The sequence below is a fragment of the Euprymna scolopes genome, chromosome 31 (genome assembly GCF_053919585.1).
Source record: "Euprymna scolopes isolate OS-2025 chromosome 31, ASM5391958v1, whole genome shotgun sequence".
NCBI classification, from domain to species: Eukaryota; Metazoa; Mollusca; class Cephalopoda; order Sepiida; family Sepiolidae; genus Euprymna; species Euprymna scolopes.
The window spans coordinates 65656326-65680085 of NC_136512.1; the positions used below are offsets into that span (position 1 = coordinate 65656326).

At 32.4% G+C, this 23760-nt stretch overlaps 1 protein-coding gene across 1 annotated transcript in view; it reads right to left on the minus strand.

Annotated features, from left to right (window-relative positions):
- LOC145255769 (AP-5 complex subunit mu-1-like) overlaps positions 1-23760 on the minus strand; it is a 77503-nt gene that overhangs the window by 52614 nt on the left and 1129 nt on the right. Inside the window, exons 2-3 of the mRNA XM_080114431.1 lie at positions 5702-5828; positions 5069-5164 (exon numbers count right to left, since the gene is read on the minus strand). Of these exons, the coding sequence (XP_079970557.1) occupies positions 5069-5164; positions 5702-5828 (223 nt within the window). The remainder of the gene's footprint in view (positions 1-5068; positions 5165-5701; positions 5829-23760) is intronic.

Genomic DNA, 23760 nt, shown 5'->3' on the forward strand with positions numbered 1-23760 from the left:
AGCGGGCCTTGATAAGTGGTGACTCCTATGTAAAAAAAAAAAAAAAATATCAATGATTTAGTCTCTTTTCCTTTATTTACATTCCTATTTAAAAGATAAAAAATTCATAAAAATGTAAATGTTTATCGAGATGAATAAATGAGAAAGATTTTGTTTCATATTCACAACCAAGTTATGAATGAAATGTTTATTTTTTTTTTAATTAATGTTTTAAGCATTTGGTGCTTCTTCATTATAATAGCGAAATTTGAAATACTGAATTGCAAGTAAAACCAACGATATCTACTTAATTTTCATGTTGGAGTAATGAATATATCCAAAAATTATGAAAAACCATAAGGTAGAAAGTTAATTATTAAATGAAAACAGTTTTCGAAGACAATTAGCGAAAATTGAGTTTTGCTAAATTGGCCTAAGATTTTCAAAGCTTTTCAGAAAATAATTACCTCCCTTGTTACAATTCGAACTCTCAGTTTCTTTTTTTTAGCAAAATTCAATTTTTGCTAATTGTCTTTGAAAACTACTTTCATCTATATATTAATAGGATAACGTGTGTTACCTTTTTTTGTGTGTCACGCTTACATATGAGTGACTGTCATTTTATTATGGACTTCTATTTCTTGTAATAAATAATTTTACCAAGAATTCTTCATAAGTTTTGGTTTCGATTACAGCTAATGGCACTTAAGTCATCTATTTTTTTTTATAAATAATTTTACCAAGAATTCTTTATAAGTTTTGGTTTCGGTTTCGATTATATATAAATATAAAAGCGAAAATATGTGTATGTGTGTATGTATGTATGCATGTATGTTTGCTTTTGTGTATGTCTGTAAAAGTCTTTTTTCTAAGAAGCGATCGGTCGGCTCACAACTTCTTAAAACTTTTATATCATGTCTAAATCATAATATCTACGAGTTAACAATGGAGGTCGCCTGTCTATTTAATTTGCTTGACTTTCAAAAGATAAATATTCAACGTTTTTCGCTCACCGCATGTGGATTAGGCTTTTTCGTATAATAAAAGCGGCACTAATTCTGGCGGTATTTTTCCGGTCGCGATTGCCGGAAATGTCCGAAAGCAATCCGATTTGATCAATGTGGAGTTTTTCCTTATATCAGACAATTGCTATTCAATTTGGACAATCCCCTTTTTATTGGGAGCTGTTCCCCCCCTCCCCCCCAACATCTTGGGGGAAAAAAAAAAAAAAAAAAAAAATTAAAAAAGCGTTCCCGCAGTAAATAAAATACTACCCCGAAGTCAAAGTTGACCTTATTAAGTAATTAAAAACGGGCACTTGCTAATTTTAAATAGTTAAATAAATTCAAACGCGTTTCTGTTAGTGTTTCGTGGTGCCCAGTGGTTAACATCGCACGTTTTTTTTCACACTTTAATTTCCAGCTTTGCTTCAAGGGTTCGGGTTCGATCCTTCATACTTACCTACCAAATTTTTTTTATTTATTTTACTCCCCCCCCCCCACAAACACCCGGGTGTTTTGATTTACCCAAAATCACACATACCTCCAAACACCCGGGCAACGCCGGGTACCCCCCCCCCCCCCCCCCGCTAAAGGAACTAAAGTTTTTACATACATACATACATACATACATTACATACATACATACATACATACATACATACATACATACATACATACATACATACATACACTCATTTTTTTTCATAAGTTTTGGTTTCAATTAAAGTTGATGAACCCAAGTCATATAGATATATTTTTTTATTTTTGAAATCACAACTTTATAATATATATATATATATATATATACAAAATTGATAGAACATTAACTATAATAATATATACAAAATCTGCAAGAATTAAAATATCATATGTAAGCATACTTTACAATCGAACTAGGCCTGCTAGCTTAGATAAATACTTCTGCAGTTTTAAGAAAAGCATCTCTACATGCCAACATCAATATATTACATATGAATGAGTCCCTTGTGGAATTTCCACAGGTCCCAATAGTCAATAACTAATTTTTTGCCTTATTTTTTTTTTCATAATTTTTGGATATGTTCATTACTACAACATGACAATTAAGTAATTAACATCGATTTTATTTAAAATTAAATCTTTCAATTTTCGTTATTATAATAAAGAAGCACAAGTATTCTAAGTAGCAGACTTTTGTAAAACCTAATATTTTTTTTTATTGAATAAACCAAATCGGAGAATTTTCGCATAAATTGACAAACTTATTTGAAAATCATACAAAAAAATAAATGTTCAGTTTATGAGATTTTTTTTTCTATAATGAAATAATGAACAAGCGAAGCAGCATTTACCTTAGGCAAGTTGAACTGGCTTGCTCTGAAAGAGGAAATTTCAAGGGAAAATTCACAAGTAGTCCCGAGCTGCGTGTAACAATGGATAAATTATTATTATTATTTTTTTTTTTTTTTTTTTTTTTTTTTTTTACAGCAAAATTTTTCTTGAACATTAAAAATCATTCTAACTAGTGATGCAATGATTCCAATATTTTTTTCTGATTCTAATACAATTACTGATTGTGTTCTAAACTCTAATTCTGATTCAATTACTGATTCTGATTCTAAAATCGCTAAAAGAAAGTAAGATTTCATGAGGTGGGGGATAGCGAAAAGTCCTTATCTACTTTTAAATGGAGATATATATTTTTTTAATTTGACAAACTTTTTTTTATTCAATTTTCACCCCAAACAAGGCACAATACCACTTTGATGTAGGGGGTTACTATCTGGGACAGTAATTGCAGGGATACTATGTAGAGAGTAAAGCAGCAAGATGTCTATTCACATTACACTTGAACTTCTGCATGTCAGTACAGTTGGGAAAACATGAACCCGGAAGAGAGTTCTAGAGTCTAGCAGTTCTGGGAAAGAAACTACTAGAATAGAAAGCTTTCTTACATCTAAGGATCTCTACTGTGTAGATGTAGACATAGCTGCTTAGAGTTTGTCAGGAGTATTTACATTGAGCTTTTCCTGTTATATATTGTATCCGTGATTTTGATAAACTCACTGTAAGATATTTATCCATATCTTTCATTCATGCCGTTTTTACTTGTGCCATTCTTACTTAAATTCCGTAAATAGAAAATGAAGTTTAAAAAAAGAAAGAAATTAAAAGAATCGTTTTTGGGATTGGAAACTAGATTAAAATTTTTTACAATTTCGACCTCCACTGATTTTTCAGATTCTAATTAATAATCCCAACACTACCAACTACATCTCTATATCAAAAGGGTATAAAAGTGGAGGAAGGATGGCTCATAGTAACCCCCTTCCAAACTTGCTATACAGAGTGTCAGCTCCCCCAATACTACCAGGTAATTGTTATCTATAATAGAAAAGCGAAAATGTATGTGTATTTGTGTGCGTGTGCATTTTTTTGCATGTCCGCCAAAGGCTTTTTTTAGGGTGGGGGTGAGGGGGGGGAAGGGCGCTTGGAGGGGGTCACTAATTCTTACAACTTTTTATATACTTTCTAGATTATAATATCTCCGATTTATGAAACGAGGTCCTGTCTATCTTTTATTTGAGCGACTTTTAGGTTACAAAATTCGCGCTGTGCATGTGTTTGACCTAAAAAAACAGACGCTGACATTCGTTCAACCATTTGCTTTTTTAAACGTTTAATTTCACTCATTCTTACTTCTCTGCCTGCTTAGCTTCGCGGTAACGTGTCGCTTTTTTTTTCTGCCTTAGCCTCAAAGCTTCGGGTTCGAGCCTACCTCCCTACTAAATCTTTTCTTTTTTTTCTTTCTTTTACACCTACAAACACCCAGGCAATGCCGGGAACCCCTGCTAGTTAATAATAAAAAAGGAACTTTGTGTGTGTGTGTGTGCGCATGTATGTATTTGTTCCCTATGGACTCACAAATGGGTGGGCTGATTTTCTTTTTTAAATTTCACACGAAGGTACTTGTGTCCAGGAGTGTTCTTATGTAGGTCTTGTATATCAAAATGCGTCTGATAAGTATTGAAAACAGATAATCAAAAAAAAATCCGATTAAAGGAGGAAGTCCGATTTTGACCAAACTTGACACAACCTAACATCACAAGTGTATTTGAGAAGTTTTATTATTGTACAAGCAGAAAGGCCCAGCCTATAAAATCAACTGTAGATTCATTTATAAGACGGGGGGGGGGGCGTTTGGAATGAATGTTTCTGTTTAGAGCACAATTAAAGCATGATACTTGACTTTTGCATTTTAGACTTCAAGTCAAACCATTATTTACAGATAATTTAATAAAAATCAATAGTAGATTCTCTACAGTGCAATGTAGATTACAATCTATAAGTCACTGTAGGATGGCATGTAGATTACAATGGCATGTAAATTACAATCTATAAGTCACTGCAGGATGGCGTGTGAAGCTTCCTCCCAGTATACTGTGTGCAGGGGAGAGGGGTGGGGGGGCTAACTAGAGCAAGCATTCAATCGCTTTGATTTAAAAATGGGTGATTTCAGCGATTTCAATACCAATTAAAGTATGGGAGGGTGGAACCTTTGTTGATCCTCATTCAATCCGCAACAATGTTGAGTCTCCCTAGTTGTTAATAATATTCACAACTCTTTCTGTAATCCTAACTAACTGCAGTCTATGCCTAACTTGCCCACCAAATTTCAGTTATTAATGTCTAACAGTCTTAGTTCTACTAATGACAGACTTGACTCTGGAAAGGCTGACAGGGTAATCTTGATCCCTTCCCACTAAAAAATAAATATAACGTTCAGATTAGAGTTTTATATAAAAATGGATGCAATTTTTAAAAAGGCCAGAGTGCTCCTCCTTTAAAGGCACTGGCTTTACTTACCCCACCTTCTGGCCTTGTGTCACATCTTCCTGTGTTGATATGGTTGCCCTAGGATAGGTTTTTTTTCAGGTTATGATGTGGAATACAATGTTTTTCTTGGCCCTGGTTACAGTATTTGCCCCGCCTTACGGTGTTATTTATAATGTTATTTGATTATATACATGTGTACTGTATTTTGTTACTCATTTTTAATGCTGTATCCTGGTGTTCTACTATAAATAACAGTTGTTCATATACATTACCTTATTTAATATGATCACAGGAGAGAGACGTCCAGACGTTGTGTCGACTTCATAGAATGGATTGTTGTCCTCAGCAGCACTGTTCAGCTCTGTACACTGAAAAATCAACAGCAGAAAAAAAACAAAAAAAAAAACATTATCAATTTCGAAACAATTAACAAAGCTATCAAGATTGTTAGTAAAAGTGTACCAGTTAGAAAGCCGAATGAAAAACACATCTGATTTCAAAATCGTGAAATGAAAATAGTAAATCAAGTTTAATACAGTCATAGGAATATTATTGCATAATTAGACATAAGTTATATAATTTTCTATTCATCGCTCCAGACAAGGCATGAAGCAATTTGATGTAAGGAGCTAAAAAAAAAAAAAAAAACTATTTTAAAATCCAAAACTTGCCAGCAATAATTATTAAACAGAACAGATTCTGACCCAGAAAACAACAATTCTCCCCTCTTTGTCAGAAACATTGTTCCTGGAATGTGAAGACTAAAGGACAAAATAAGTTATAACAATAACAGTTATATAATTAAGATCCTTTCACTATTTTACTTTAAAATTTTTTAAAATAGTGAGAAAAAAAAATCATACATAACCAGTCTACAAGAAAATGCAAATAAATATAGCAGATACCTTGCCAGGTTTATCTTTGAGTCGGATTTTTGAAAATAAATTCTTTGTGAATTCTGCATTTGTTGGTAAAGGGATGTATTTATCCTTTTTTATTAGCTGAGCTCGTTTCTCAATTGTGGGAAATTTTCTGAAATGTAAAAAAAAAAAAAAAATTAAATTACAACTGTAATGTGTTCTCAATATAAATAATAATAGACTGTTTTTTTTAAATAAGTTGATAAACCACAAATACACAAAAACAATTCTTTCCTTTCTTGGTTCAACTTTACAAATGAAGATCCAAATAACTATGATCCACCTTCATCTTGATAGAAAAAAAAAGTTTTTAGCTCAAGTACAGCAGTCTATGCCTAACTTGCTCACCAATCATATTAAAATATTCTTAATTTGGCATAAAAGTTCAATCAAGAATTTTGAGCAATCTATAATATAAATCTCAATCGTCAGTTTGTATGTATGAATGTATGTATGCATGTGTGTGTGTATGCCTGCCAAAAACTTTCAACAGATGCTAATATAAAAACTAAATATATTTATATACACATTAAACAATGCTTCAAGCAAACTACTTTAACCTCTTATAATGATATATCCTTATTGTCAGTGTAGGTAATTGACTGCGGGTTAGTGAGGTAGGAGAATGTTTGCACAACAATTTGACAGGATAGTTTTCTCATACCCAATCAGCAGTCGACTGACAATTTCAATTTCAGGTTGATGTTATATAACAATTTGTGACACCCATGCATCCACTTACAAACATCAATTGCGTGATTTTGCCTGTGCTGTTAATGTAGCCATGTCCCTATAGTGATTATTTAGCGATAGTGTATTTCTATCCACAACAAACCTTTGCAGGTGGTTTTAATTAACAATTATGTTTCTTCTAGCTAGATGGCTTTGGCTATCAAAAATTATTTTATTTTTTGGCCATTCTTGAGTTGGAAGCCATGTTTAGTTTCAGAACAGTTTCTGATGGTTAGTTGTTCTATACAAGTTCTGGAGGTGACTGGTTCTCAGTAGACAGTTCTTGAGTTGGAAGCCACAGAGCAAAAGATTCTTCCCATATTGACACAAAGAAAACATATGCAAGGTTGCTAACGAAAAAGGTTTAATTTTTATGGAGCAATTCTTGTTTCTGATTGGTTGGTAGCAGATCATGAATTAATTTGATTCGTCAGTTCCTAGCAGCATCATTTATAAATAGAATCTTCCAACTGTGAGGGACCATACCCTATTATGTACCAAAAATACTGCAACAGCCATCAATCATAATTTCTTTTGGCCAGGTGCGGGTCTGTGTCAAGTGTGTTTATACGTGCCATTTGACTTTTTCAGTAAACCCGGTCTAGATATTCAACACAAGTTCTCAACATCAATCAGCAACGAGGTACAAAATGGATAATTTCATTTAATCGTGTTAAAACTCAGCTTGTGTCTTCTAATCATAGGTGTCTCCTTTTTCTTCCAGAGATTCGCATGAATGGCTCTACTCGTGAGGAGAAATCGACTCTGAAACTTCTTGGTTTTTCTTTCTCATCAAATCTTTCATGGACTTCATATGCAAGATTCGTTGCTCTTTCTGCTTCTTATAAAATCGGTTCTCTCTATTGCTCTAAAACTTTCTCACACCCGAGGCTATTCCCTATCTTGTTGCAGAGGGTCGAAAGGCATGTGAAGTTACAAATCGACCATACAATTAATAAGGTTAACACAATGCAAAGACGTAACGGTAATGGCAAAGAAGGATGACAAATACAGATGATCCTTTAAAGACGATGTGTATCGGGTTTTATTTTTACCAAGAAAAAAAGTAAAATGTACAGCAATAGATTCAAGATCAGCCGGAGCGAGAACTGGTGTCTTGTGGAGTTGAGATTCTTAGGTCCATGAGGTAGGAACTGGTAGCTGGATGTCAGTGGCTACTAGAGCAAGTAATTGGACATCAGTGGACACTGATATGGGCAGCTGGACATCAATGGACACTGGAGTAGGTAGCCAATGTCAGTGGGCCACAGGAGCCAGTGGCTGAAAGCGCTGGAGCTGCAGGAGGGAGCTGTAAGCAACAAAAGTCGCTGCACGAGTAAGCTGGAGTCGCTGAAAGCTGTAGGAATGAGCTGGAGAGTTGCTGGAAGAGAGTTGGAATTGAAACAGGTTAAGGAATTTAGGAACTGGAGTGGCAGGAAGTGTGAGAGGAAGTCCCAGGAGACAGACAGCAGTAGAGAGTGAAATGTGCATCACATTTTGGTAGTTTGTGAATCGCATGATTGGTTTGTTGAGTAGTCCTGAAAAGGGCTGTTTGGGTACTGCTGCTGCCCCTGGTTCCCACGGTGACTGGGTCCGCTAACTTAACTATTGTCAAGTTGGAATTCGAGAGGCTTCTAATTCCTGGGCAGAGTTGCCAATTTGCTGTGAAAGCCGCTTGTTTCATGGAAAGCTGTTAACGCTACAGTCAACTGGTGCTGAAAGACAAAGTACTGCAATTAATTTTAGATGGGATTTCTTACATACAAAAATGTTTGTGGCGTTTATTGCATGCATATATTTTACTCTACCACAAAATAAAGTCTTAATTTGTTTTGTTCTGAAAAATTGAATTTTTGTGTTTTTGCTTTGTTGTTTAAGAAAAAGTTGTTGAGATACATATTTTTTTTAAAAACCAACGTGGTCGTGACATATTTTCAGGAGTGTTAGGTTTTGGTCACTGGCATGTTTGGTTTGTTTTGTTCTATTTTTTTTTTTTTTTTTTTTTTTTTACATAGGCGGCACCATTTATCAAGGCCGAGAGGCCACTTGAGGATAAGGGTTAAATATAATATTGTATTAATCATTAGTAGTGGAAATTTGGTAAATTAGATTACTTAAGGAGACGGTTCGCCAAGAATTTGTTTATGTTGGACTTGAAGACTACCAAATTATAGTCAGCTGGAAAACAGGCAAACGGAAGAGAGTTCCACAGGTGTGCAATTCTAAGAAAGAAGCTTTGTTCATGGAATCTACGTTTTGTTTAGGCACAGATAAAGAGTGGGGCAAATTTATGACAGTGGTTTCAGATAGACAAGTGTTTTTCGTGAAAGTTTGGTGAATTATAAACAAAGGAATGGTAACATGAGACCATGGCAATCTCTACAAATAAGACTGTATATAGAGTACTGTTGTCGTATTTGGGCTGGTGGATTTCTATCCCATTTGAGGGTTCTTGATAAGGTGCAGAAAGGGATCTGTAATATGATTGATCTTCATACTTTCTTCTCTGCAACCTCTTTTTCACAGACGTGATGTTGCTAATCTCAGTCTTTTCTATAAATACTATTATTGCATGTGCTCTTCAGAATATTTTGAGCTACTCCGTTTCCTTTGTTCCAGCTTGTTTGAAACATTGGTCCAGTGGTCTTCATCAATTTGTGTGTCTATATCGCATTGTAATACGGATTAAAATTCCAGTAGCTTATTTTTTTTGTGGACACAGAGCTGAATCAAATCAGTACTTCTATATATATTTTTTTTATTTTAAATTTTCGCGGTTAACTAGTGTGTTGCCATGCAATCACACAAAAACAAAATCGGTAATTTGGTCCTTTGGCATTTACTGACCCGTGATTTCCACAAAATTGGGTCGGACTCGGTAGCCAACTGGCGGAAATAATTGAAAAAGGTCAGCTGAGTTTTCCTCAATTTTTAACAAACATGCTGTTTTTAGCTAATACGAATGTATGAAGACTCTTTTTTGTAAATTGAAAGAAATAAAAAAATTATGGTGCTTATGCACTTTTGTTACCGTGTTATTTTTTTAAAATAGTATTTTCAAGTTAAATCCAAGTTTTACGACATCTTGTTTTCTTTTATTTTTGTTCTCCTGATATTTTTGTCCCCCAATTTTTCGTCTGTTAAAATTTTAATCACGTGATTACGGTGTAGCGACATTAAAATAAACCACTCATTCAAGTGCCGCTTGTTACAGATTTAGCTAAATATCATTAAAAATCACTTTATTGGTACTTATGCACTTATGTTACTAGGCTGGCGGATGTTTTGCAACTATTCTGTACTTTCACCTAACAATTTAATAAACAAAAAAGATATTGTAAAACTTGAATTTAACTTGAAAATACTATTTAAAATAGCACTTTTTAATACTATTTAAACACCACCTTATATATATATATATATATATATATATGAACAAATGATTAATAAAACATGTTAAAAAACATCTTGAAAAAGAGTTAAAAACATATTTAATTTTAAATTTATTATAAGCTCTATTTCCTTTTCGGTTTTATTGAGCTTTTACATCTGGTTGAGATTACTTTACTTGTAAATATTAACTCTTTAATATTTATAATATATTTTAAGTTTACCATTTTGATTACCTTGATAAACTTATTGTAATTTTTATTTATATATATATATATATATATATATATATATATATAGTTATGTCTCGGAAGTAGAGTGAAAAGCACATCTTATTTTTCTTTTATTAATATTATTTTTTTCTTTGTACACATGTTTGTGAATTATTCCATGGATTTCTGCCTTTGGATTATTATGGACCATCCTCTTCCAATTACGGGATTTCCTTGGATTTTACTTGTACAAATGGAAATTCTTTTAACTTTCTTGAAGTTTTACATTTGGATTTTACCGTCACTGGATTTTTTATCTTCCACCAGACTATCCATTCATGTGTAATCACCTTTTTCTTTACCATATTCCCTCTGCTTAACTTATTTTGTTTTCAAGTAAGATCTTTGACTTACTTGTTGTTTCATCAAATACTTCTGCATGTAAAATCCGATCCTGCATTTTGCTAATTCCTACCCTCTGATGAGAAAGAGAGTATTTCTTCAAAACTCCGCGGATTAAGGACTATCCATTTATCTAGTGTTTCCTTTTCAGATTAAATATGTTTTTAACTCATTTCAAAGTGTTTTTTAACATATTTTATTAACTGTTTGCTCATATATATATATATATATATATATATATATATATATATATTAGCATTACAAGCATAAGCGATATTTTCATGGACATCGGCAATATTACATACTTAATGTGCTTCAACAAGTCATATCTTTTATTTGTGGGTCAATTTTTAAAAGAATTGCATTGATGAATTGATGGAAAGAGAATAGAATAAGCATTTCAATGATGTTATTTTTCTTTTATGGGTTTAACGTTTTTATGCTCCAAGTTAAAAATGAAAAACTCAAAAATGATGACAGTAAAAAGGGAAATTGTTTTTTCAATGTTTACATTTCATACGATACGTTTGGATACACATGCACAGGGTCAAATTTAATTGGATATGGCTGAAATTTTACAGGTTATATAAACACCAATCAATATAAACGTCAATAAAAGAAATTAAAATTGACAATTTAAAAAATAATGTCAGTTGTTTATTTTCTATATCTTCTTTCAAACTTTCATATGTTTTTTGCTTTATCTTCTTTCAGTTGGATAAACTTCAGCATTGTTAAATTATCTTTTAAAAATTAAACTGGATACATTTTAAAGCAAAAAAACATTTTTAGTTGTTTATAACTAACGGAAAAATTTTTTTCATTTAAAAAAACAATGTCTCATTTTTTTGTTTACTTATTTCTCTTAAGTTCTGTCGGCCGTTTATTATATATCTAACATTTTGGTACTCATTTGGCGTTGAGTTCCATGTTGACCAGCATAAAAGAACAAGCGTCGCTCCCTTCCTGACGCAAGCGCACGTAACTTTTTTTTTTATTTACTGACGTTGTAGTAACTAAACCATTATTTGTCACTAAGTTTTACTCTTTATGAATATTAAAAGAAAAAAGTTACTAAACATTTATTAAAATAATTTCTCAGTATCTTTACTTTGATAACATTTATTTGTTAAAAATATTTGTAAAAGTGAGAAATTATCAGTAAATGGTTTAGTTATTTTCTTCGTTTTTTACCCATCCGCAAATGCTATTAAAAAAAAAAAAAGGTTGATAAAAGTCGTCATTTAAAAAGAAATTTAAAAACAAATGTCTGTAAAAGTGAGACATTATTAATGTTTAGTAACTTTGTTCTTTTAATATTCATAAAGAGTAAAACTTTTTTCAAAATAAATAAATAAATAATGTGACAAATAATTGTTTAGTTATTACGACAACGTCAGTAAATAAAAAAATGTTACGTGTGCATGCGTCAGGAAGGGAGCGACGCTTATATTTTATATGCTGGTCGCCATGGAACTCAACGCCCAAGGAGTACCAACATTTTGTTAAATTATTTTTTTATTAGACTATACAGTTACATTACTTAAAAAAAAAAATTAACAAAATATAGCTAAGTTTTAAGTTACGTGCAACAAGTCATGTGTAAATAAAAAAAAAAATAATTTCACGTAACAATGTGCATTTTTTTTGTTTATGTTCTATCGGGCGTTTTTGATAAATTTGAAGATTTTGTTAAATTATTTTTTTAATTACACTGTACATTACATAAAAAAATAATAACTGAAAATATAATTAAGTTATGTGCATGTGACACATAAATGAAAAAATTAATTTCACTGTAAAAATCATTTTTTTCTTGTTTATTTAATAATTCCCGAGACGGTACTTCTGCAGTTTATCGCCGAAAATGGAGGCGCCATTTTTTTTTTCGTGCACCTGTCCTTAAAATCCGAGGGAGAAATCAGTATTTTAAACTATGACTGAAGTTTGAAATAAATAACAAAATATTAAAGTAGATATTAATTTCTTCTGGAAATTTTTTATGAAAAAAAGTAAATAAAGAAAGTGAAAGAGAACATATATCCGTAATTATTTCATTGAAAATGTTTTGATTAAATTAATGAAAACGGGAATGTTTTTCATGAAATGTATATATATATTTTTATTAAAAACAGAAAATGAAAAAATTATTAAAAACAGAAAATGAAAATGACATATTTACAATTGTCTAAACTGGGCGAGCGCCATTTGAAAATCAAAACATTTACTGTATAAAAATTTATCAAAATATAATTGTAAAAACATTTATTGAAAAGTTTGCGTAAGAAAATTTAATTTTAATAAAACAATTTTGTAATGAAAGCAACATTGGATTTTTATAAAATAGTTTTTTTTTGTTTTTTTTTCTGAACAATTAAATAATTTTAATGAAACATTTTTTTTGAATTAAAGCAACTTAAAAGGGTCAACAACAAATTAATTTAAATGAAACCAAAAAAAATCATTATCTAGTTTAATTTTTTTGTTGTTATTTATTTCATGCTTCGGTCATAGTTTAAAATAATGATTTCTCCCTTGGATTTTAATGACAGGTGCACGAAAAAAAACGGCGTCACCATTTTCGGCGATAAACTGTAGATATCTTCAGTTATGAGCATCAAGGGCAATGGGTTGCTGTCTACTATGACACCAACTTTTACATCGCCCAAGTCATTGCGGTTATATCTGCATCCAGCGCTGTAATAAAATTTTTATCGCAAACCAAGATTTTTTTCAATGGCCTTTGTCAGAGGACATTGCACAGGTAGAGTCAGCATTTGTTTACAGATGGGGTTTTGAGGTAATGCCAGTTTCAAGTGATGGTAGGATTTGGAGTGTTCTAGATATGTCTACCATAGCAGAAGCTTATGAAAGAATTCTGAAAGAAAATCAATAAGGAAAGGAATTGTAGTAAGACCTTTGCCTATAAAATATTTTACTTGTTTACTTGTCTTTTAAGTTGATATAGTTAGATATAATGAAAATAAAATTTTGGTTTGGGATACCTAATAGAAGTTCATCTCTACTGGACTTTGACTTATATTTTTATGACCACCGAAAGCAAAGTTACGACTGAGCAAAGTTGACGAAGAATATTTCAAAATTGATAAGATAAATCGGTATATATCATCCATTTTCATATAGATAATAGTTTCAGAATTATTTTCATGTATAATATGTAAATATTTGATAATTATTAGTTGTGCGGAAATTTCTTTAAAATGTTATCTTTTATAGAAATTACAGAACATAGAATTTAACGGGAAAATGGCTCGCTATGCGCTAATACGCTGACCAGCACTGAGCTGCCTACAGTCAGTGTATTAACAAGTTTCATTTGTATGCTCTGGAAAATAGAAAACTGTTTTTCCTGCTTTAAAAACAAAAGCAGAAAAACTAAAGTCATTTTTTATTCTGAGTTTATCAATTTAAAAAAATTATTTTCAAGTTTTTAAAATTTGATTTCCAAACAATACCGAACCAAAACTATTTTGTTGCTTTTAATGCTTTTAGTACAATGTACTAAATGCGTTAAAAACAACAAAATGTACAAAGTACATGCGTTTCTGTTATTATGGTACATGAAAAAATTGAAATAGCTTGAAATATTTCAATATTGGTATGCATAGAAAGAGCTTGATGAGCTAAGAAAGAATCTTTTTAAATTTTTTAAATCTGATTAAAATTAAGGAAGTTATGGCTATTTTTGTGCCTCACACGTTTGGATATTTTTCCCTCTTTAAGACCATATGCGTTTCGTCACATTTTTTACACTACTTTTTCAGTAAAAATGTCATATCTTTGTTAAAACACAAGACTAAGAAATGAAATTTACCATATAAGTGTATTTTTGTACAAGGAATCAGAATATGCAACTGAAAATCTCCCAAAGTTTATGGTTTCCAAATAATCTGCAGTAAATGTGCATAAATATGCAGCAATTCCTTAAAAATGCCATGTATCCATAAACAGAAAAGAAGTTGGAGAACTCAAAGTTGAATTGTAATGTGCTTTATGTACAAAAAACTTAAATCTAAACATAAGACCATTTAAAAATGAATATATTGCAATATTTCTTTGGTATTATTGTAGATTAACACCTTCTGTTTAACCCCACTCAACTCCTTCTGACCACCCCTCCAAAATGTGATTCTACCTTTTTAGGAAATTATGTATAAAATGCCATGAAAAACTTTAATGAAAGATAAACAAATTATTTTAGAATTGAATGTAAAATAATTTCCTATTACAGGTCATTCTAGCATTTTAGGGCAGTTAACTGTTTTTTTTTTCTATGGGAAAATATGCATGCTTTTTTTTTTTTTTTTAAGATGATTATGTGTAGTTTTAAGAGGGTTTCTATGCAATGAGAATATGGGGAGGGTTGCCATTCGGACTTTGAATTAATTGTAGGGCTAAGGAAAATTATGTGTGAACATACTGAAAACTTGACAGAGACAAAGCTAACAAAAACAATATTAGAGGGGGGAGCGGTTAGTTTCACAAAAATTTAATGTAAAATAATTCATCATTTCCTGGCCGTTCTAGCATTTTAGGACAGTTAACCAATTTATTTTTATGTGTATTTTTCTTTAAGGAAGGATCTATTTTTTGTTTGTTTGTTTTAGATGCTTGTATGTGGCTTACAGAGGTATTTTGTTGGGGGGGGGCTTGCCACTCGAACTTAGTGTTATTGTTAGGGTTAAAGAGTGTTTTAGGAGGAGACTTGCCACACATAATTTGTATTAGAGGTGAAGTTAAGAGCTTTTTTTCAAAAAGAGCGTTCAAAAATTTGTTGATTTCTATTTTCGAGGTTGAAGGTGTTAATTCCATAGGCCGTTTATACTACGCTGGAGCAGGTTGTAAAAATATCTTTCGCTTAATAAGTAGAAAAAAAATAACGAAATAAAAAGCTTCCTAATTGTAGTTTGATGTGTTTTCTAACTGCTTTTAAAATTTCAAGAATATTGATATAGATTTTGAGGGTTTGTATTACTATACACATAGATTCAAAAAAGTTGTCAAAAAAACAAATATATAACAAATAAATGTTATCAAAAGCAAGTTACTTTTCTACCTAACTGGATAATTTTTTAGTGTTTTTATTTAATGTAACATGTTTATTCAGCTTGAAAACAGTGTTTACCGATGTTTTGGAAAATTTAAAATGGCGCCCGACTCTCTTGAAACGGTAAGTTTGGGGAAAAGAGTTAAAAATAAAAAAGTAAACAAAATACTGCTAGAAACTCGCTCAATATATGTTACCGTGACATAGGCTGACATATATTCGGTGAGTTTTTAACAGTATTTTGTATAGTTTTTTTTATTTTTAACTCCTTTTCTCAAACTTACCGTGTCAAAGAGAGTCGGGCCGGGCGCCATTTTTAATTTTCTACGGTAAACACTGTATTTTTTTCGAGCTGAATAAACATGTTACATTGAATAAAAACACAAAAAATATATCCAGTTTGGTAGAAAAGTAACTTATCTTGCCTTTGATAACATTTATTTGTTATATATTTGTTTTTTGACAACTTTTTCGAATCTATGTATAAACGAGATTTTGATACTTATTTTGATTTTGAAAAAAAAACATTTGTGGCTGTTCGCAGTAAAACATTGTTTTAATTCGCTGTTCAAAACTAATTTAAAGAATAAAAGTGCATGCAAGCTATATATCTACAAAAGTTTTTGTTTTTTTAACCATGTTTTTAAATTTGACGAGATTTGTGAGAAATTGCAACATATAATGCCGAATTGGTTAGGATTGTTGTTATTATATATTCTGAAAACCGAATAGTTCTAAACTAATGTTATTCTGATAACAAAATAGCTCTAATTAAACATAAGAACATTTATATTCATATTTTCATGTTTTTCTTAATTCGTTCTTGAATAAAAATTAAAGAACGCGTGTTTGTTTACAACTGTGCTATGGCTGATTCTACAGGCTGGAGCTGCTGCTGCTGCTGCTGCTTAAACTTCATTTGACCAAATTCGATAATTAGAAACAATTTTTTTTTCGGGTAGGTCCTTTTAAATTATCAATTACCGCGGTCCTACTCAACATAAAACAATACTTTTAATTGATAAAGATAGTAAAAAGATTGATTTACTTACTACTGGGTGTCCGAAGAATTTTTTTTTCAAAATGTTCAATACTCGTCATATTAAAGTCTTATTTTTAACACGACAAAAAAAGAAATGGTCAAAAATATTTCGGACACTTGACAGTATTAAGATTAACACCTCTTCTAATTGGTTCCCAAATTTCATGACGAAATTCTTCATACAATCACGGTACGGACCTTTAGAAAACAGGGGGGGTCATTACAAAACCTTACCGAAAACGCCATTTTATGACGTTCACATTTTTATCACTTTATTTGCTTAAAACTCTTAAAATATATAATGTACATTCATATTTATTAATTCATTTGAAAGTATATTCATTTCCGAACAAAACAGTAGTAATTTGAAGACTTGAAGTGCTTTGGTTTAAAAAATATGGCTATTTTAGTAGAACTACCTTGAAATCTGTGATTATCCAAAGCGTTTTTTCGTCCGTGTGTAAGGTAGAATTGTGTTTTTTAGTATTCAAAAAAATATAAAATATATATATATAACAAAAAGATACTTGTGCACTTATGCTACCATGCTGAAATAATAGCATTATTATTTAGAAACCCATTCTTAACATGGGCAGGGAAGGGTGTTTTGTTAACTATTCTGTACTTTCACTTAATTAAATAAAAAAAAAAAAGATATTGTGAAACTTGAATTTAATTTGAAAATACTATTTAAAAAAATAGCACGGTAACATAAGTGCATAAGCACCCAAATAAATATTACCAAAGGCAAGATAAGTTACTCTTCTACCTAGTTGGATAAGTTTTTAGTGTATTTATTTAATGTAAAATGTTTATTTTGACAATTAGTGTCAAGCGTTACACAAGCACAAGAATAATAGCCACGTGGTATTTCATGTCTTTGAAATCTTCACAATGACTTAAAAATATACAAAATACTGTTAAAAACCCAACCAAATAAATGTTCTCATGGCATTTATTAGGTGGGTTTCTAATAGAATTTTGTATAATTTATTTTATTTTTAACTCATTGTCAAGACCATTTTTTCGAATCTAAAACAAAACCATTTTTTTTTAACTGAGGATATCTAAATAATAATAACAATAATAATATTAATTAGGCGGTTCGATAAAGAATTTCATTGCGATGCATTTTGTACATTTTTAGCTTGTTCCACCTTAACATTTTTCTTTAAAATGACTACCATTAAGTTTTTCGGGTATGCTGAAAACGAATATCGCATTTAAATTTTCCACAGATAAGTAGCTTTCCAGATATTAAGCAATGTCATTTCTTATGTTATTGCTGGTGGCCATCTTAGTATGTGCGTTTGCGCATAGTTTCTTGAGGTTGCGTTTGCGTGCTCCAAGATGGCCATCAGCGATAACATAAGAAATGACATTGCTTGATATCCGGAAAACTACTTATTTGCAGAAAATTTAAATGCGATATTCGTTTTCAGCATACCCTAAAACCTTTAAAAGTAATCATTTTAAATGTTAAGGTAGAAACGAGGTAAAAAAATTACCGTTTTATTTCTTTGTTTACATAGTTAAATTTTCAGTAAAACAACAGAATAGAAATGACAACAATTACCATCAACTGGTGAATATATAGTTGTTGCTGATCAGGATTCCCGGTATTCTGGTACTGTGAAAAGCTACATCGAGGATTCAGGCAGAGTACAATTTATAGTTGCATCTCGGAAAATAGGTGTATATTTTCGGCCAGATATAGAGGATTTACAAAATTGAAATTTGGACTGGTCCCAAAATGCATAAGTTCTGGTTGACTATGGGAATTTCCAACTTTTACAGAAATCCAAAATATATGTGAAAAGTTTCTTCTATTTATTTCTAAGATTAATTCATATCTACTCAATTTTTTCTTTAAGGAGAGTAGTAAATACCGGCCATGAATGCTCTTTAGGCATTCAATGGCTACACCCAAGATTTAGCTTTCCTTTAGTGGGGAGAGCGGTAAATGCCTTCTCTCAATAAAGCTATATTTAAATACCACTATAATACTTAGTTTTGTTCATGAATAGATGCTCACTGTATGATACCATGCGCCAGTTAAAAAAAAAAAAAAATTAAAATTATGGTTTATGGTAAAGAGATACATCAGATTTGACTGCATATAATCAGAAAGAGCATACAATTTTACATAAGAGTATCAAGTTTCATGAGAACAGCTTGAAAAATAAATAAATGGTGGCGAAATTATGGAATTTCTTGAAATGTTGAGGTCCGTGATTCAGTCCACTTTTTGTCCACAGAAAAGCATAAATTTTGGCACTTAAAATTATCATAACTTTTGAATTACTGATGGTATTTGCATAATTCAATTCATAATGCAAATTGATAAAATAACAATTACCTAAAAAGAAAAAAATCAACTTGTAATGCTATATAAGAGCAAACAGTTAATAAAACATGTTAAAAAAATTTTGAAAAAGAGTTAAAAACATATTTAATCTGAAAAAGAAACACTTGATAAGTGGATAGTCCTTAATCTGTGGAGTTTCGAAGAAATACTTTCCTTCTCATCAAATATATATATATATATATATATAGTTTTTTGGGAGAGCACCACTTGTTATGGATTCAATCCCCGAAATTGCTGAAGCAGTTTATGGTCTAAAAATCATTTTACTATATATACTTCTTTTTTGGAGGGGGTGGGGTGGGGGGGATTAGCTTAGCGAAAAAAGAACCATTTGAATAAATTCACAATGATTTAATTTGTAATTATAAAAAAAATCATTTTATTTTTAGTTGCGTGCACTTATGTTACCGAACTGGCAGGTGCTTTGTAACTATTCTGTACTTTCACCTAACAATTTAATAAACAAAAAAGATATTGTAAAACTTGAATTTAACTTGAAAATTCTATTTAAAATAGCACTTTAATACTATTTAAACACCACTTGAATGAATGGTTTATTTTATTCTTTTTTGCTGCACTGTAATCACGTGATTAAAACTTTAGCAGACAAAAAATTGGGAGATCTCCTTTTTTTTTTTATTAAGTTGTTAGGTGAAAGTACAGAATAATTACAATTAATTACAAAATACCTCCCCTCCCCATGTTAAGAATAGCTTTCTAAATAATATTATTTTAGTGCATAAGTGATTGATATTCATACATGACCTCCCTGATAAAATTGTCTCTGAGATGGGTATATTTGCTGATGACATTATGCTCTATGGTAGGCACAAGGAAAAACAAATGAACACATATCTAAGGCAATGGTGGAGACCCTAGAGGAAGACTAAGTATGTAGTGGAATGGAGACAAAAATGGCTGTTAACATTCAATGCTGCCAAGACTAAGCTTCTTTCCTTTAATAATTACAAGAAACCTTCTCAACCACCAACAGCTATGACTAATGATACATTACCTGAAAGTACTTCTTTCAAACTCCTCGGCTTAACGTTCACAGGGAACATGGGCATTGCCGCTGCTGCAAGGAAGGTGGGCTCGCTCTACAATGCTATAAAGTTACTTACGCCTGAAAGTATCCAGTACCTCTACAAGGCCACTATTCACCCCTGTATGGAGTATTGTTGTCACACTTGGGCTGATGCATCTGCTACTAGTCTCTCACTCCTAGACAGGGTTCAGAAAAAAGTTGCCAACCTAATAAGTCCCAAACTGTCAGCTAGACTTTAGCCTCTCTCCCGTCGATGGAATGTTACATTCCTCTGCCTGTTTTACAAGTATTTTAATGGCATATGCTCCAACGAACTACAAGCACTTGTACGCCCTCAACGTAAATATACAGACAAACCCAAGAAGCAGCAAAATCCCACCTTTATCGAGTAGAGATCCCCAGATGCCAGAAAGTCTTCTACTCTAATAGTTTCTTCCCCAGAACTGCTAGACTTTGGAACTCTCTTCCGTGTTCCTGCTTTCCCAACTGTACTGACATGCAGAAGTTCAAGTGTAATGTAAACAGACATCTTGCTGCTCAACTTCCTACATAGTATCCTCGCAATTATGTCTTCAAAGTGGCACTGTAGTACTTACCAACACAATACACGCCCTCGTGTTTGTGCCTTGTTTGGGGCGAAAATGCAATAATAATAAAAAAGTAGCAAAATTAATTTTAATCGTGCAGGTCAGGGTTAGGGTTGGATTAAATACGCGAGTCAACGTGCTCAGTTACGCTAACTGAAGACGCCTCAATATTTTTCGATAAATCAACAACTTTATAGGTTTTCAGGTATCTTGAAAAGGAATATTGCAGGAAAAATTAGCACAAATAGTTTTCGAGATATAAATACCTGTATTTTGAAATAAATCACTGGCAGCCATGTTTGAATAGGCGGCATATGAAAGTGGCAAAACCTCATTTTTTTTTTCAGCGCAATTCTGAAAACTGTTCTTAACATGGAGAGGTTGGGAGGGTTTTTATTTCAAAAGGAATTTTCTTATTTTCAACTTCCCCGTGTTGAGAATGGCTTCCTGAATAAAAAGGTTGGACAATCAGCGCACATTGACCGAATTTTCTTGAATCTGGAAACAACAAAGATGGCGGCCAATCTTTTTTTTTTTTTTTTATTTTACCTAGGCGTCACCACTTATCAAGGCCGAGAGGCCACTCAAGGATAAGGGGTAAAGAGTGTACAGTAGTCAAAAGGACAATATAGTAATCGATAGTAATGGAAGTTCGGTAAATTTGTTAACCTAAGTGTAACGGCTCATCAGAAACTTGTTCACATTGGACTTTAAGACAACCATATTATAGACAGCTGGAAAGCAGGAAAATGGAAGACAATTCCACAAGCATTCAGTTCTAAGAAAAAAGCTTTGATCATGGAATCTAATGGTTTAGGCACAGATAAAGAGTGGGTTGAATTATTGATAATGTTTTCAGCTAGACGAGTGTTTCTTGTGAAAGTTTGGCGAGAGGGGGGGACCATAGATTGAAGCTCAATCGAACACTTTCCATGAAAATAACGATAGAGACAAACTCACATCTCTTCTTTGAGAAAGAGATTGCAGCAAAGAGAAAAGGACATCTCCCACGAGGCGACAAAGTCTATTTTGAACCCTATCAAGGCAGGACAAGTCCTTTCTAGCAGCTCCTGCCCAGATGTGGCAACAGTATTCCATCCTTGGACATACATGGCTCTAATATAGATAGAGAATTGTATCAGCAGTGAGATATCTACTGGATTGATAGAAAGATCCAACCATTTTTCCAGCGGCCTTGGCAACAGATTTGATGTACTTATTCCATTTAAGATCAGGAGTGCGCGAGCCTTTTTCTAGTCTCACACAAAAACATGCGTTCACATCTCAAGCTATATTACTTGTCATGTACATACGTGCATACGTCCACACACGTACATATATTCACGTTCGCGTATATACACTCACATTCATGTGTATACACACACACGCTAACGTACACACATGTACTCACATACGCGCACATGAACAACGTCACTTTCCCTTTCAAAGGAAATCCACACATGCGCAAAAGACCACCGGAAACAACTATAAAAGCAAGAGCAATAAGCTGCTTCATCCTTTTCCAACTTGCCTTGCGAGATGAGTGGTCTACGGACCAGCCGCCGCAAAAAGTTAACAAACAGTATGTACGGGGCAAAAAGTTAACAAACAGTATGTACACCTTATACGCTTTCTCTCTCCATGAACTGGATTGTCATTCTCATCTTTCTCTCTCTCTCTATCTACAACTTGTGCTGGTGAACACCTCCGCGTAGGTGACTGCTAACATGACGCACAGTTTAACTGATGTCAACCCTCTATCCTTTTCCTTGTCTACACGCTAGACTATCATTTCCATTTCCACTACATTACTCACTTCTCTTCCCACGCGTGAACAAACGATAGTGACCCGAACGTGAGATGAACACACATTTCCTTTTCTTTCTATACTACCAGTCCTGCAACAAACGATGGTTACACCCGCGCGGGCAGGAACACGTGTTACACCTAAAACATTCATTCTTTCAACAGTAAATAAACGACACGTTTATCTTATCCAGCAATTGAGTCTTTGTTTCCTTCATTCCATTCGTTTCATTATTTTCTTTTGTAGCGAGTTTGAAATGTAGGTATTTATATATCCTAGTCCTCTACAGAAGTAAAGGTTAAGCCCAGAAGCTTTTCAAAACTTGAGGCCTCCCCAAGACGAGAGCCATTCATTTTAATTGATGCCAGATGGGAATCAGAACGTTGATGGTGTAAAGATAGAAGCTTGGTTTTAGATGCATTAAATTCAAACTACAAGAAATTACATTGCATACTACAGGTATTTATATCTCGAAAACTATTTGTCTGCGCTAATTTTCCTTGCGATATTTGTTTTCAGCATATGCGAAAACCATAAGACAGTCGTCTTTTTAGAAAATGTTGAGGCATCTTCAGTTGGTGTAACGGAGCGCATTTTGACCAATACGTGTTTGTAATTTTATTTATTGCATTTCCATGTTTTTCCTGTTTAACATGAATTTTCTTATCGTTTCGCGCTCGGCAGTTCCCGGTTATTATCGTCACACCCGAAAAACTTCGTAATTGCGAGTCGGTAAATGCAGTAGTATCGGTAATACTTCAGAATTTGAACCTAACTTTTTTTTGGTACTTGTACAGTTTAATTAAGACATTAAAAGAATGAAAAAAGGTTATATTGTATCTATCCGTTTTGAACTGAAGAGCTCCGAAAGAAAAAAAAAAAAAAAAAAAAAAAAAATTCACTTAATTTGATCGAGTAGTTTTTGCTTTGTTTTGTTTACAGCGGAAAAAACACGTTTTTATGAGAGCGCGTTGAAGGCAGGCATGTTGGATTTTTTGTAAATTTTTGTTTGAATTTTAGAAACACCACGGGGAGATAACTCCAGTTAAAGCGCCGACACCCCCCCCATCTTTAATACTAGCTTTTCTTCATAAAAATCGAACCTTTTGCTCAGTATCATAACAAATTGTTTTTTTTCGCTGTAAGAAAAATATTCTATGAAACTAAGTGAAAAATTTTTTTTTTTGAGAACTTCATTCCACTACGGATACGTACAATGTAAACTTTTTTCGATATTTTCATTTTTTAATGTCGTGATTAAACTGTACAAGTACCCCCCCCCCCAATAACCTAACAATTTAAGTTTATTTCGGCAAAAGTGGGCTTGGATCGATCCGGTTCAAATTATGCAGAAGCACCTCCGGGTTTGTATTACTGTACACAGATTC